Source organism: Drosophila eugracilis, unplaced genomic scaffold, assembly GCF_018153835.1.
Source record: "Drosophila eugracilis isolate 14026-0451.02 unplaced genomic scaffold, ASM1815383v1 contig_445, whole genome shotgun sequence".
Classification (NCBI taxonomy): domain Eukaryota; kingdom Metazoa; phylum Arthropoda; class Insecta; order Diptera; family Drosophilidae; genus Drosophila; species Drosophila eugracilis.
In genome coordinates, this window is record NW_024573311.1 from 2,185,779 (window position 1) to 2,201,649 (window position 15,871).

At 39.8% G+C, this 15,871-nt stretch overlaps 1 protein-coding gene across 1 annotated transcript in view; it reads right to left on the reverse strand.

The window, feature by feature from the left end:
- Window positions 1-1,615: 1,615 nt before the first annotated feature.
- LOC108104101 (POU domain protein 2) overlaps window positions 1,616-15,871 on the reverse strand; it is a 28,271-nt gene continuing 14,015 nt past the window's right edge. The window contains exons 3-5 of the mRNA XM_017209998.2: window positions 14,603-15,460; window positions 7,235-7,291; window positions 1,616-3,377 (exon numbers count right to left, since the gene is read on the reverse strand). Of these exons, the coding sequence (XP_017065487.2) occupies window positions 2,062-3,377; window positions 7,235-7,291; window positions 14,603-15,460 (2,231 nt within the window). The 3' untranslated portion in view covers window positions 1,616-2,061. The remainder of the gene's footprint in view (window positions 3,378-7,234; window positions 7,292-14,602; window positions 15,461-15,871) is intronic.

A 15,871-nucleotide genomic window follows, 5' to 3' on the forward strand; every position in this document is an offset into this window, starting at 1 on the left:
CTTACGGCACTTTGAATATGACCAATGCAATTGAAATTTCCCCTATCGAAAATCGAAATAGCTCAAAGCCATTTGGCGTCCGTTTCCAATCTTTTTTTTTCGGTTTTCCTTGGTTTAGTTTGGTTATTTGAAATGGACAGACGTCGTCTGCACTGGATTGATAACATTCAAAGAGTCCCAGAGACCCCCAAGCAGAGATTCGAGTGCTCGCCAATTAAGTGTGAGTGCCGAGCATCGATGGGCTTTTCCTTTTGGCCTCCGTTTGATGTGTGCTCGAGTGTTTTTGTGTGTGTGGGCGAATGGCCTGAAAACTAAATAGGGTAAGTATCCTGGTCGAGATTTCAATTCTGGACAGATTAAAAATTTATTTGCAACTCTGGACAGCTGCGGGCTAGTATATCGTCAAGTTTTAATCGAATGAGAATGAGGTTTATGTTTGGTTTGAATGTCTGCTTGAAGTTTGCAAACATATTCAAAAAATAAAAAATGATAAGATGTAGGTATAAAAATTGTTTTAATCATTATGAAATATTGTTAGGACAGGGATAAACCTTTCTAAGCTTCAACTATATTTTTAAAGTATAAAAAATTCATTATTCTGAGAGATGTTTTCACATTATATTATTATATACGAGTATTTTATAAATATTTTAAATCTTATTATATTTCACAATTATCCTGGTTCAGTTCTTAAAACATGAGTCTCCTTTAATAACCTAACAACTTTCAAATATATCCTACACATATGTTATTTTTTCCTTTTCCTTAAACCTTCATTTACCTAATTTATTGGCACACTTCCATTAAGATATCTCCATCAAGGACTTGACTTGCTTAAGCGATTTCAAAAGGATACAACTGGGACAACATAAAATACTTCCACTGCCCACATTCAAGAACAGAAAACAGCAAACAAGAGGAACTAGAACCAGAACAAGACCAAAATCAACCACCGGAGCGAGGACCATATGACATAACTATGTGTGAATTGATGGCATGAACCCTTTCCCCTTCCCCAACTCTTATCATTTTTTAGAGATTCGTGCCCTAAACGAATCACAGCCCGGCAAACTTTTCAAAGGGAAGGCAAGAAGAGGGAATCCAGGATGAGGGTTTGGAGTTGGGGGTTGCTAAAAAAGGATTTACACGCTTGCAGCGATATACAAATAAGGGTTTCTGTCTGAGCTGGGCTGGGCTACCATATTGACTGTCGCCGGGCCCAAAAAAAGATGAAGTGATTTCTTATCCAACAAATCCACACTCGACATGAAAAAGGGGTTGCTGGTTTGGGTCCTTCGCATCCTTTCTGGCTTGGCCCGCGTTTGCCAGGAAGTTTATTAAAAAATGGTTGTGTTTGCCTTTGTCGCGTGGCTGGCAAACGCTTTTGGAACAGGCCAAGGAAATCAGTTAACTAAATATCTCGTTCAATATTTATTTAGGTTGTGCCTAATGAGATTCGAGTGGGTTTGTAGAAGGCATATGCCAGCCAATGAACTTAAAGTATCGGCTAATTAAATAATAAGCTAAGATTATTGAAAAGTATGGACTTTGTTTTTATATCTTCGCATTCCTGAAAGTCCCAACCAAAAATAAATAAACATTTTAATTTTTTATAAATTATTTTATAGGAATAATTTTATTGAAATTTTTGGGATGTTAAGATCTAAGTGTGTTCAAGATCAATTTACAATTGGACATCGTACAACAACATCGGTATACATATAGATACACATCTAAGTCAATACACATTAAATACAACTAGGACAATTGATTTGTGGCATAGTGGATATAGGACACAACAGATATATGGCATTCTTGGGGGGATAGTTAGAACTAGGAACTCTATATGCATACAGTTACGAATAGGTAGTGTAGTGGAACTATATGTACTTATAAATTCGTAATGGATTTTCTGATACGACTGGCTATCACCTAGTTTACTAAATACATCCATGGCATTGTTTGCATTTGATATGGAGTGTGTGGCATGTGGAATGTTGTGGAAGAATTTGGAGTATAAGCTGACTATGTACAAGGTTGGTTTTTGAGTCCGGTCTTCCCTTATTCCCCAGAACTGATGGAGCTGCCACAGAAGGAGCCCGAACCAGCCTCCAGTTGCATGTGGGACATGTTAAGAGCCTGAGGTGGATAGCCAAAGGCATGACTGCTCAAGGGAGTGCCCGTCGGACTGTCCAGATCCAGCGAGGGATTAATGCGCTTCTCCTTTTGCCGGCGATTGCAGAACCACACTCGGATTACTTCCTTGTCCATGTTCAAACGCTCGGACAGCTGACTGATCTCCTCCGACGTGGGCTTGCAGTTCATCAGGAAGGCCTTTTCGAGAGTGGTTCGCACTGTGGTTTCGATGGAGGTGCGCTTCTTGCGACGGCGTCCCAGGATGCTCTCCGGTGTGCTGCTCAAGCTGCTGGTCATCGTGTTGATGTTGAACACTCCACCGCCCGACTTAGCCACACTGCTGTCCGCGTCCTCCAACCACTTCTGGAGCAGCGGCTTCAGCTTGCACATGTTCTTGAAGCTCAGGTTGAGGGCCTCGAAGCGGGAAATGGTGGTCTGCGAGAAGTCATTACCATAAAGTTTGCCCATGGCCAGACCCACATCTCCTTGGGTGAATCCCAGTTTGATCCGACGTTGCTTGAAGGTCTTGGCGAACTGCTCCAGTTCCTCCAGATCGGTGGTTTCTTCGGGTGACTGCTCCAGTTTGGCCATTGCAGATGCAACAGTGAGACCACTCGATGGTTTTGGGGTGCTCTGCTGCTGGAGTGGCTGCTGCTGCTGCATGCTGGGCGTATTTGGAGTCATTACGGCACTACTTAATCCCAGAGAATTGGCAGACATCGAATTTGGTGGAGTTCGCTGCTGGGACTTGCTGTGCCTAGGAACCGGACTCAGGGAGGGACTTCTAAGAGGTGACTTTGTCAAGGGAGTGGAGTAACTGGGCAGGGGATCCTCCCTTTGCTGCTGCTTAATCTGCTGCAAGGCCTGAAATTGAGCCAACGCTTGCAGGGAATTCTGGAGCAGGAACTGGGTGGCCAGGTTGGGATTGGGAAAAGCCTCTGGAGCCAATTGGCGAACCATTTCAATGTAACTATGCAGCTGCATTTGCATTGCCTGATGCATATCCTCTGGTGCAAATCCCAAAGGCTGTGGCGGAATGGCACTGGCTATTGTCTCCTCCTCTTCTTCATCTTTCAGCTGATTTTCCGCCAATCTTTTGGGGGGCGGTGCCAAGTCAAGGACCTCGTTTTCCAGCTCTGGGTCCAGTTCCCTAGCCTGGCGTTTGCTGCTCAGATTCTGCGGCATCTCGCAGTAGTCGCCTAGCTCCAGTTCCTCCTCTTCCTTAAAGCTCTTTTCACAGTCTGCAAGAAAAAGAAAAGAGATATTTTTATAGTAGATGATTGTGGGTAGTTTGCTTTTCAATTTTCCAACTCAATGAAGTTCAAGTAGCCGGACTGGTCAACGCACGCGTAGCATAATTTGATTTTAACCAAAAGACTCTGAAAGTTTTTCAATATTTCTGCAGCTATTTATGAGGGTATTCAGGGGGCTTGACGGATATGACTTGAAGTTTGATTTTAATAATAGAATAATGTTATAGTAATCAATGTTCCAAGGTTCATATGAAAGAAAACAAAATCTTTAACCATATTAATGTTGCTTTGTGTTTTACATGTTAAAATGTTTTATCCGTTCCATTTTTAACAAACGAAATTTATTCTATTTTTTATTCCTCTTAATGCCTTTAAACATGCCTTTACCAAGTGTATTCACTGATCGACTTTCTGCAAACATTTTCCTTTCAGCCTTTTTAAGGCAAATTTTATTCAATCTTCCAATTGAATGCCCATCCTTTTTTCGCTATCCTGTCCAATGTCTGCGTCCTGCGGTTAGCTACGATAGACGCTCAAGCGGAAGGGTTCGCCTTTGTGGCCTCCACTACCCCCATCAACCATTTGCCTCCCCCAACATCCTTGTTGAAAACCCAATCATGCATAATAATTGAAAAATAGCCATACATCAGAGGCTTCGGCGAAGTCAAACAGGAAGCTTCCTTCTTTGTCTAAGATAAATGCGCAGTAGAGCAACGTAAGGAGATCGGATTTCATAATTTTTGTAAAAGAAAATTATTGATTTTGAGGGGAAATATTATAATGAAATAGGAACATCCGACAGGAATCATAGATCTTTGTTTTAAAGAGTTCTATCTTGAGCAAAAAAGTAGGTTACAAATCTGTACAGCTGATCAAACTTTTCCAGCCTTATCAACTAAAAAATCAACTTTCAAACATTTGTAAAAAATGTAAAAAATTTAGCGCTTTAAACCGATTTAAAAATAAAGAGAATTGATAGTCTTAAGCGGATTCAACCCCATGTTAAACTCGATTCACCGGATTATGAAATGTTTCAAAAAAATATATATATATTTCCAATGCGGGCGTACGAACTTTGCTAATAAATTGCATGTGGGCAGCTGTTTTTATGACTCCCTTTATGTAGAACGACGAAAGTTGAATGCGCCGTAATAAAATTAGCCATTGGAAACGCATTGGGAACCAGTCAGAAATGAAAATCATCCAAGGGTTATCCATAGTCAAAAATTTGTCACCCTTTTTGGTTCGATTTTTCAACCCCCTTTCGAATTTAAAATTCGTTACAATTTCGAATGCACGAGTTGCGGATTAGAGCAAAATCAGAATGCAACTTGCAATTGGATGGAGAACAAGACCAGCTAAAGGAAAGGGTTCCAAGTTGCATTATTTGGTTTCTCAAAATGAAAAAATAGGAGGAAAGTCAAGAAGGCTCTGGAGCAAGTTCTAAGCCAAGGCAAGAAACATTGTTTGTGATCCTTTGTGAAGTGGAATGCGCCTGCAGCGAGCCATCCACAATCCTCGAGCCTCGATTTTCCGAAACCCAAAACCAGGTGATGCCGCTTTGTCTCTATCCCGGGGCAGATGTGTTGTCCTGCTGATGAGGACTACATGGTGAATGTGAGTTCCTAGTCCTGCCACAATGGCAATGTGTGAATGTTTCCACTGACAAATGAAGTGTTGCCTCTATTTGAAACTCTGAATTCTGTGTACTCCTTTTTTCTGCAGTTTTTAGGGGTTGAATTTGTCCCTAAAGTAAAGTGCGTTTTCGATTTATGGGAAAGATATAGCCAGATATATAGAGAGTGCACTGAGAGAGTTTTTGGCGATAGAGGGGACTAGTCTGGCAATCCAATTATTCTAGCATATCTCATGCAGTTTATCTACATACGAGTTAAGCTAAAAACCACTTTCACAAATGAGTGTGGATTTTAAAAGGTCTTGGGATTGCAAAAATTCTGTAAAATATTTTGCTAGAAATTTATGAGTCTGTCCTCGATTTAAGAAATAAATCAATTACCAAAGCTTATTTCTTACTTAGTATTCATTTTAAAACCCTTTTAAGTTATGGAGCTAATTTCCCTCCTTAACCAAATTAAAGCTTATTACTACGCTCATTTTGCCAAGCTTAACCCTTAGCACTTTCATTACCTCCATTTACCCCTTCATTAAATCTCGTCACGCCCATCGACTCCCTCCAACTTCTTTGCATGCCACACAAAACGCCCTCGAAACGCCTTCTGAATGAACTTTTTTCAAAATACAAAAAAGAGCACCCAATCAGAACCGCTGATTATAATATCCTTAACGCGCTTCCTCTCCCGAATTACCCCTTAAACATTCCCAGAGCCTCAATTAACTTCACGCAACCTAATCCTTTCAATTTGAATACCTAAACGAGGGGAGATCGTTCAACAAGTGGTACTTTAAAAAATGAGGTGGCAAGGGTAACCCTTCGCTGAGGGTTACCCCTTCAATCGACTTCACACCTCGGCGCTATTCAAATGATATGTTAAACAGGGTTGAGCGGGATCAACAGCTTGCCTTTTTTTGTGTGCGATGCTAATGTTACGGCACTTGAGTTTTTTAGCGGTTGAAGCAACCCTTTTTTGTGAATAAAGAGTTTCAAGCCCCTCCCAACCGTATTATTTTGACAACATTTGAATATGCATAATGGCCTGAAGAGAGGGGTGAGAGAGAGAGGGGTTAGGCACCCTTAGCTCGATTGACTCGCCTAATTTGTGTAAACCAATAAAAATGCAAGTTTAATTGTCAACTACTATCGGATGGCATTGGTAACCCTGTTAATGCTCGGCATTTATATTCAAATGGGGTGGATTTCCCTTGCATGTTTTTGCATAGATTAGCTGCACTTCGTTAGGGGTTGGGCTGGCCTTGGTTCCTGGGGTCCTTACATAATTGCTCAGCCCATCATTTAAATGCGCCAAAGCCGAAATTTACATTTTGACAAATTGTTATTTCTGTTTGTTTGCGAACAGAAGAGGGTCGTGTTAGGGTCATCCTGGGCAGGGTGGAGGTGGAGGTCAAAAGAGCATATAGGGGTCTCAAAAGGATGATCTCTAGTTTAAGCTTGTTTCCCTGTGCAGGGTTGTTTTCTGGGGAGGTTGTTGGTGGGGGTGTGGAAAAAGAGATTTTGGGTGGCATTCTATGGAAATGGTTGAAAAGGGATTTTACTTTAAGTTTAAATCAATTTTGACAATGGAACGCTATAAAATACTATTAAAAACAATTATTTATAACTTTTTTTTAATTCTAAAATTTAAAATTAGTATTATTCTAAATATTTTCTGTTAAAGGTTGTCAAGCGAAAACGTCAGGAAAAACTGTTTGCTTTTCAACTACAAATAAGGAAGCTAAACATCTTTCTATATGCCCTTCGTCCTCGAATTTCCTATTGCCAACCCAAAGGCTTCTGCCTCATTCCCAGTCACACTCTGGTCACGTGCTGGTTCCTCAACAGCACCTATAAATATTATAGGTGCCCTAACCTAATGCCTCATTACCAATAACAGAGCCAGAAACTCCAGTCCTTGGCGGCACTTCTGAGTTACTACCTAAGCCAAACCCTAAAATAAACCCAATGTGGATGGATAGGGGATGGATGCAGTGATGGAGAGGGGTGCGTGGCTTATTGCATATTGCAAAAAAAAAAAAGCGAGGAATACTGAAAACTATAAAAATTGTCTGTCGTGTGAGTAATCAATTTAGCCACAAAGTAGCCACGTTCCGACACGAGACCGGGAGCAGGATAAAAAGGACATGTCGGCTGAATGCTGGCCAAGGATTAGCCATATTATAGATGTATATCTATATTTATATATATTTACCTGATAGCGAGCGCAGCGGTGAAGGCGGTGTGGGTGAGTTGGACATGTGCCGCATAACTGCAAAAAACAAACGAAAAACATATTTTTAAATTTTTAATAATGCTTGGACATGGTCAACTTAAATGCAAATGACACGTACTCCTGACTCAAGAAAGATACGAGTGTGGACAGGGTGTGGAGATGGTGTCTCAGTGTCGGGGTGTTTTCATTTCATGTCTGGCTCGTAAAATGTCCATTAGGAATTCGGACATAATACACTTCTTATGGCGTATATAACATGCAAAAATGTTTCCAGCTTTGGGCTGAGTGCTCGCTGGTGTAAAGTTTTTAAGAGTCAATTTCCGAGTGCAAATGGCTGGCATAAAGTAGTTTTCACACTTTTTTTATAGGCAAAGAAAAATGCACTGAAAATTTTTGTAGATTTGTGTTTTGACTGCTCTAAAAGAAAGTTCATATATATAATGTTTTTTATTTGAATAAATTCCTCCTACTTAAGCTGCAAAATCCCAAAAACTGTCCAAAAACTTCGCCCTAAAATCCTGACCATCTTTCATCCATTTACCACTGTCCTCCCTCAGCTCTCCTTTTTTTGTGCCATTTGGTTTTTTGTTTTGCAAAGTAGATATTAAATTTATAGCTCCCCGGGGCGTAAAGCAAAGTAGTATCCTTGCCCGAGAAGGACAACGGGCAGTACAGAAAAAAGTAACATATTTTTACGACAATATATTGTTGTGCGGACGCTGTGACTTGGGGAATCCTTGTGCATAATGTCCAGTGCAGGACAATATAAATATACAGATTACCCATTGGCCATTGGGATGGCGTTGTCCTTGTGGTTGGGTAATGGTTTTTGTCCGATGGGATTGGGGTCCGGCTTAGGTGGAGTCGGAGGCTGGTTGACCTCACACCTCATTTGTTGGCAGGATAACAAGTGGTATTAGTCAAAGGATCTTTGGGATTTTAGGTGTGCACATGATCTGCATGTTAGAATATGTTTCCCTTTTTTTACCCGCACAACACACCTTTGGCTTAAATGTAATTACACAAAATTTGCCTTTTGTGGCTAATTTGGTTTCTTTTTCTTTGTTCCACCCAAAAAATTACCTATATCCCAGGCTGGGAAACAGTTTTCCCCTAAAAAACGAAGAAAAAATGCCAAGAATTAGGAGACAAAATAAACGTTTCCTTTTTCTTTGTTGCCATGCAAAATACCCTTAGGAAAAAAAAGACAACGTCTTGGACACAGGTAAAAAGGACACTGCCAGGATGCAAATGCAAACAGAAGAAATCTAAAAACTCCGATCACACGCTCGCACAGTGGGACACTCAAGGACAGCTGCAGCCCAAAAACGACACCGTCAGCAGCAGGACATCGCATCAAATCTATTGCAAAACGCCATGAAATCATCCATCTGATAGTGAAATTGTATGTGCCTCTTCTATATATAGTCTATTCCATCTGATCTGGACCCTGCCTGCCCGGGATAATGTGTGGGCGTGTAATCATCATCGTTGACCTTTGTCTAAGTTGGTTCCTTTCTTTGGTCCTTTTTAAAACAAATTTATTGCCCGAGAAAGTGAAAAGTTTTGGTAACAGGTATAGGGAAATATAAATCAGGTTAGGATTTGGGTTTGATTCGGTAGGCTGTGTTGGTTGGTTTATATTAATTTGTACTTTCTTAAGATATCATAAATTTGACTTTTTTCATATTCATCCAAATATTTGAAAATATATTTAAAACTTAATTATTCCGATAATAAATAATGAAAGTTCCATTCAATATTCCAAAATGTTCACTTATATCCCTCGGCACCTGACAACCCTGAGCAAAGTTATCGAAAAGCTTCCTTGACAGGTTGTGGGGTGGTAACCCTGAGGTAACTCACATGTGTGTGCCGCTGTTGTTGCATTTTCCTGATGGCAAACTTTTATTGGGTTTGCTTTCCACATTCGCCGACTGTTGTGTTGCATTTGTGTTTGTGTTATTTGTTGCTGTTGCATCCCAAAGACGCTGTTGTTGTTGCTGTAGCACCATCATATTTATAGTTTTCTTAGTTTTTAATGTTTTTAGGTTAAGATATTTGAATAAGCACTTAAACATTCACTAGGAAGAAAGTCTACGAGATCTTATTCTTCCGTTCTGTTCTCGATATTTGGTATAGTTTTTTTTAAGAACTCTAAACGAGAGAACCGGACCGATTGGCTTCAACTTCTTCAGTCGAATGCAACTTAGAAACTGAATTGTGGAATCGTACTTTGCTGCATTCTCTGCTATGTGCATGCTATCTCTCGCTCGCACTCGCTGCCCTCTCTTTTTTCTCTCTCTCTCCTGGCTGTTAGTTTATGTGTGTGTGTGATATGCTTTATGATTTGCAGCACAGTAGTTTTCCTCATTTCCTCTCCGCTCTCCGCTTTCCATATACTCTCTCACTCGCTCATTTCCCTCATACAATCAACCCCTGCACCGTTAGCCGAAGTTCAATGTATGCGTGTGTGGAACGTATCCTTTGTCGCCTGCATTCTGATCAGAATATTCCTTGGACTCCATTGTTGCCCTCTCTCCTGCATTTTCACATTTTCCTGCATTTCCACATTTTCCTGCATTAGCATAGGCCACAAGTTGACTTCTCCTGCGAAATGGGTGTGGCCTATGTACGAGTATTATGCATTTTCCGACTTTCTGCGCAGTATGCAGCATTTCTTTGCATACCTAGCATTTTCCTCCCAGTTGCAAGTAAATCATAATTAAGTGGTGGAAGGTATCGTCTGGTTTCTATATACTAGCTGGGTTATACAATTTTATATAAAACGGATTGAATGGTTGGGTTTTGGGGGTACTTTAGCTTTTATTTCGACACCTTGTTGTTACTAAATGACGGCGATACATTCATGTTCTTGAATTTGTTCTCATAAATAGTGATTTTTGGCACAGAAACTGTCTAATACTTTATTCTAAAAACTAACTAAATTGTGAAACTTTTAATTTGTTTAAGATTTTTCTGAAATTTATATAGTTTACACCTGAGTTAAAAGAAACCTTCATTAAGCTTTCCATTTTTTACAATAAAACGGTTATTTTAAGAGTAATATCTAAATATTTTGAAAATATTTCGTATATATCAAATTTTTTAAATTTGAGATATAAAAATGTCTAAAAGCAATCGAAAACCGTCGAGAGTTAAAATAAACACTCACTAATTGTATTGCATTCTTTTTTGTTATTCCATGGCAGCGTTTTCTGAGATCCTGCCATCCTGAAATCCCGCCATCCAAACCACCCATCAACTTGAGCATTTCGGTGTGATTATATATACACAAAACTCATTCATATAAACATCAGTGCAGCCGTTGAACCGAGACTTGGTCGAGTAATTACAACAAGTGTTGTTGTTGCTCTCTCGCTTGCTCACTATTCCTGTTCCTTTTTATTCGCCCACCTACCAACCAACCACCCACACACAAAAACACAAGCGTACTGCGATTTTCCTTTCTTTTTATTTTGAGAAGGAAAAGCAAAGGAAAGGACCTTTTGCAGCCCTGGTGACAGCGCATACATTTTATGATTATGACTGTGACTGCACTTGCCTTTGCTTTCTTTTTTCTGTTTTTGCTCAAGTTTGTGGGAGTTGCAGAAGAAAATTCTTTCTTTCTTGAGGGAAATTCATTCCGTTTTCCTCTGGCTGACTTGGGCCCATTTCCCGTTTCGTCCCAACCATTTTAATTAAAACTGCAAAATTAATGTTTTCGCCTTCAGGACTCGATTTCCTCTTCGCTCCAAAGACGAAAACAATTAAAAAATGTTGAAGTCACCAATAAAAGCAAAAGAAATATAAAATAATATGACTTAAATAAATACATAACTTGTTAATTTAATAAAATTCTATTTTCTTTGAGATTATTTTCATTTTTGTATAATATTGTGGAATAAATAATAATACAAAAATTAGTATTTTTAACAAACTAATGGAGAGTTAACTTTCAACTTTATTTCCATAATAAATTTTCTTTTTATTCTTAAATAATAATTTTACTTTGCCTTTAAGTGTCAAATTGATTTAAGAACTAAAGGAAAACCCAGGAAAATCAATAGCAATCGTTCGTTTTTCCCCCAAACTAATTTCAATAGTTATCCTTTTTGGTCCTGGAGTTGTTGTTGCTGCCGCTGCTGCTGATTAAACTTGTCACTGAGAGACAAAAGATAAACAGTTCCTCACTTTGGATAGTTTTCCCTGTGTGCTTGCTGGGCGGTGTCTAGGCAATTTGATTATTTGCCAGGAGCAGACGGCACAGACAGGACGGCCAGGACATCACTGGACACACCAGACAGGACCAAAAAATAAAGGGGGACCAGCACACATGTGCATAGCAACATAGAAGTTTTTGGGCATTGAAATTAATCAAGAAAATAAACGCTTGGCAGCATCGCCGGAAAATCAAGAGGAAAATGGGGAGTGTTGGGTGGTAACCACACATAGACACACACACTTTGCATGACGAAAACAGACGACGGGACAAGGACAAGGACATCGTCGATGGAGGTGGAGGTGGGAGCACTAACCCGGAACCAAACAATGTCGGGTGGTTGTGAAAACTCCGGCATTTCCCTGTCGCTTCTCGTTCTGCCATCGCTGTTGTTGCAACGCATTAAAATGACATACCAATTTGCGTTAAGCAAATAAGACGAGACTAGCATTTGGTCCTCAAGTTGTTGGTTGTACATTCGTATGGGGGAAAATGCTGGGTTAAGCGGTTGGGGGCAGTAGTTTTAGTTGGGGTTCATATCTCATGCCCGTTGGGTGGTTTCTGCATGGATTTTATGGCCTTCCATTTGCGTTATAGTAAAAGAATTAAGGCGCAGTTTGATTCAGGAAAATTTATGAGAAAAATATTTATATTGGAAGCTCAATTTTATGGGTCATTCTTAAGATTTATCTAAATTTAGTTTATAATTAAATTAGGTGAGTTACATATTTGTAAGACTTGCAAAGATATAAAAAAAGTTTTTTAAAAATGGTTCAAAAGTTGACTCTTAAATTTAAATTGCAAATTTTGAATATTAAGGGCTTTTCAAATTTAAAATTAAAAAAGTTTTTATCTTTTAAAATAAATATGTTCTAAGCCTTACCATATTTTAAAATGTATTTTCCCAAAAAAAGTATAATCGAAAATTTTTGAAATTCGCGAAATTTGAAGAGTCACCTTACTTTTTGAACACACCTCGTATGTTCTAAGCCACAAACATTTATTTTACCAAAAAGTAATGAAAAATTTTTTTTCTCAACAAAAACCCATCTAACGGTTTTCTTGTATAACATTACGTTTTCTATACCCAAAAATGGGTTAAAAAACAGGCACATAAATCAATAATTTCTAAGCCCAAGAAAATAGTGAGAAAATTTTGCGAAAATTCCGTTAGATATCCCGTACTTAATCAGAGTCCTGGCACCCAAAAAAAAAAAAGTAAAAAAGGAACCGCAATTTTTCGTGCCTTTTTCTCACCCTCCCTGAAGACACAAAAATCGCACAAAAAATCACCCAAAAAATTGGCCTTTGTTCCATTTGAATTTCTTTCAATTTCGAGCTATTTTTACCTTAAAAAATTACGCATTATTGGGGTACATTCACCCTTAGGTAGCCGAATAGGTCAAGGGGTTGTTACCCCTCGTGAGCTGCGTTTACCTTAGAGCTAAGCCGTGGAAGATCTCGGGTAATCCATGACAGTGATCCTCAATTTTTACCCTTGAGTCTCTGCCGTTTTCTTTGGTTTTCTGTCCCAAAAAACGGCGCGCAATTTTCTTCGGCATTGTGAGGGCAAAAAATTGTGAAGAAAATTCTTTATTTTTTGTTGAAATATCTTCTCCGAAGGGTTGCAGCGCCGATTGACAGCGATTTTCTGTGGCAGATTGCCGCTGGGCAAGTCGAAATCAATAAACGTTAATAAATAATCCAAGAAGGAAGGAAGATGCGGCGCTACGAATGCGGAAGTAAAGGGACATTTAGAGGCTGCTTTGTCCTCATCCTCTATTGATTTCCGCTGCTGAGGTTTCCTCATCGATTTGCACTCGCTTTAATCGGGTTCCCTTTTTTCACTATTTTGGCGCGCTATTTTTTGTGGGTTTTTGTACTATGTTTTTTGGTTCAGCAGATGGAAAGAGTTGAAAAGTTTTGGAGGGAATGGCTGTTCGAGAGGGTTCTGGTTATGTAACGGTTGACAGTTGGGAAAACTTTGAAAGGCTTTGGGTATACAAAAGGATAAGATGTTTTTTGGATCCAACTCCATTTTCTTCGTCATCAAAATCCACATCAATATATGCAAATCTAACCCTTATGCTGTTGCGCAACCATTTTTGAGTCGGTAAAGAAATTTAAATCGCATTTAAATCGAGGTGGTGGGTAAAAAACAAAAATGGATTTATGATCTTTGCTTTACAGCTTGTAAAGCGTTTTTATTGGATTTACGGCCACCCTTGAAGCGGAGTTTTGGTCCCTGAGGCGGGGCTCAATTGGCCATAAGCTGCTCAAAGTACCGGGTCACAGTTGGTAATGACACCAGTTCCCGTCAGAGCTTTTCTTTTGGATTTTCCCTTGCTTTTTTCCAGTGGCCGGGGTGGGTTCTTTTCCTCGCTTTTTGTTGTGTCCCTGTCAAAGGTTACCTCATGCAATTGTGGTTCGGTTTTTCTTTTTTTTTTTTGTCGAACGCCGCCAGCAACCTTTTTTGCGAACAACCTGAAAACCACCCACCAAATGACCCAAGGCTGACCCAACCACCCACACTGGCTGCGCAAAGTGGTTTTAAATTCCATTAAATAAAGTTGTAAAGGTTGCCTTCGAGTACTTGAGAATTTTCACGCATATTTTGTTCGCACTTTTGTAAAATTTATTAATATTTTAGTGATTTTAAATGGAGTTTGTATGTTGGCCATCCTGATGGGGGACTTTTCCTCCTGCCTTTCTCTATTCTTCTCTGGGAACTTGGTTTCTGTGGTGGTTGATAGTAGGATTGAGTTTGTATTAAGTTGAGAGCTTGTAATTGAGTTGAAATTTCTTTTTATTTTTTACTTTTCGAGTTCTGGGTGTTAAGTTACATTGGATTAGATTCGTTATGATTGTGAGGTCTGGTTTTATGATAGTAAATTAATGATATTTTATGGATACTTGGAAAAATTATAAGCTTTCAAATTTTAGTATTATTTTACAAGTATTTAGAAGAAATAAATATTAAATTAAATAACCAAAATTATTCAAAAGTTTCGTCTAATATAAAAATACATAAAGAGAAATATATTTTTCACATTTAACCAACAATTTAACCCATTCCTCAACGTTTTCATTCCCCACTAAACAATTAATTCGAGCATAAAACTTACCTTTGTTGGCAGGACGACAATGTCGACCATTTGGTGCTGACTGCTCGTAAATGCTTGGCTCTTTGGGTGGCTCCACAGCCGTTGAGGAGGATGTGGTATTCGGGGGCAGGACCTCTCTGACTGGCGGCAATGGTAGTGAGGCTGCTGCCTTTGGAGGGGTAACATGAAGAAGCTTCGTGGCATGGCCATTGGCATTGCAAACGATGCTATGCCAATGATGGTTATGCTCCAGCTGCGATGGAACATCCTGGGGTTTCCCTGGCTCCTGCTCCTCCTCATGGTTGTGTTCCTGAAGGACTTCCTCCTCGTCACGCAACTGCTGCTGCTTGAGCTGGTGCTCCCGAATGAGGCGATCTCGTTCGTGAAAGTGCCGGACGAAGGAATGGTCGCCGGTGTGATTCTGGTGATTTTGATGATTCGGGTGGTTATGGTGGAGCTGGGGCTGGTGCTGGTGTTGGTGATGCAGTGGTTTCGGCGGGGTTAACGACTTGAACGTCTCTGTTTTGGGGGGATACCCGAGCAAGCCGGGCGGCAGACTATTAATTAATGTGCCCATTGTCCTTTGCTGGTAATGATGTTGTTGGAACATAATTTCGTGCAACGGTATTAGAAAGTCTGGCAGGGATTTCTGTCTCTGTTTGACAGATGCCAGCGTCTCCATGCCAAAATACGAGACTGGCAGACATGTCTGGCCATCGCCACATGCGGAAGTCATCTGTTGGCCAACATCCTTGTTGATTTCCCCGTTGCTGATTCTATTGTTGTTGTTGCTATTATAATTATGATATCCAATGCCGTCGGCGGGCCTTAGATACCAGGGATTTAATATTGTTTTGCCACGACAGCTTGTACCGAGCGCTATAAATCACAGGAAAATAATTCGCAGAGGAAAAAAAAGGGTTAAACAATTGCATTTTTATAGACTAACCGAAATGAAGTGAGAACTATCCCAAAAAATAGCTGATAAAATGGGCTAAAAAAAGGGTAAAAAAAGGGGTTTCGATATCATTATCAACACTTGCTGGCTTTTCACCCCTCTGATGGTAAACAGCCCTCTTTCACCACCTCCAACCCCTTTTTCCCGAAAGCATATTGCCAATGGAAACCGTTTATGTCACTATCAATTACTCATCATTATGGAACTTTGATACGCCTTTCTACCTTGTTACCCCCCTCTGTATATTCGGCACCCTTAGCCCATTTGGTTACGCTGCTTTTTTTAGTGGGGGTTGTACGCCATATTTCCAATCAGTTTTTTTTTTGTTCTAC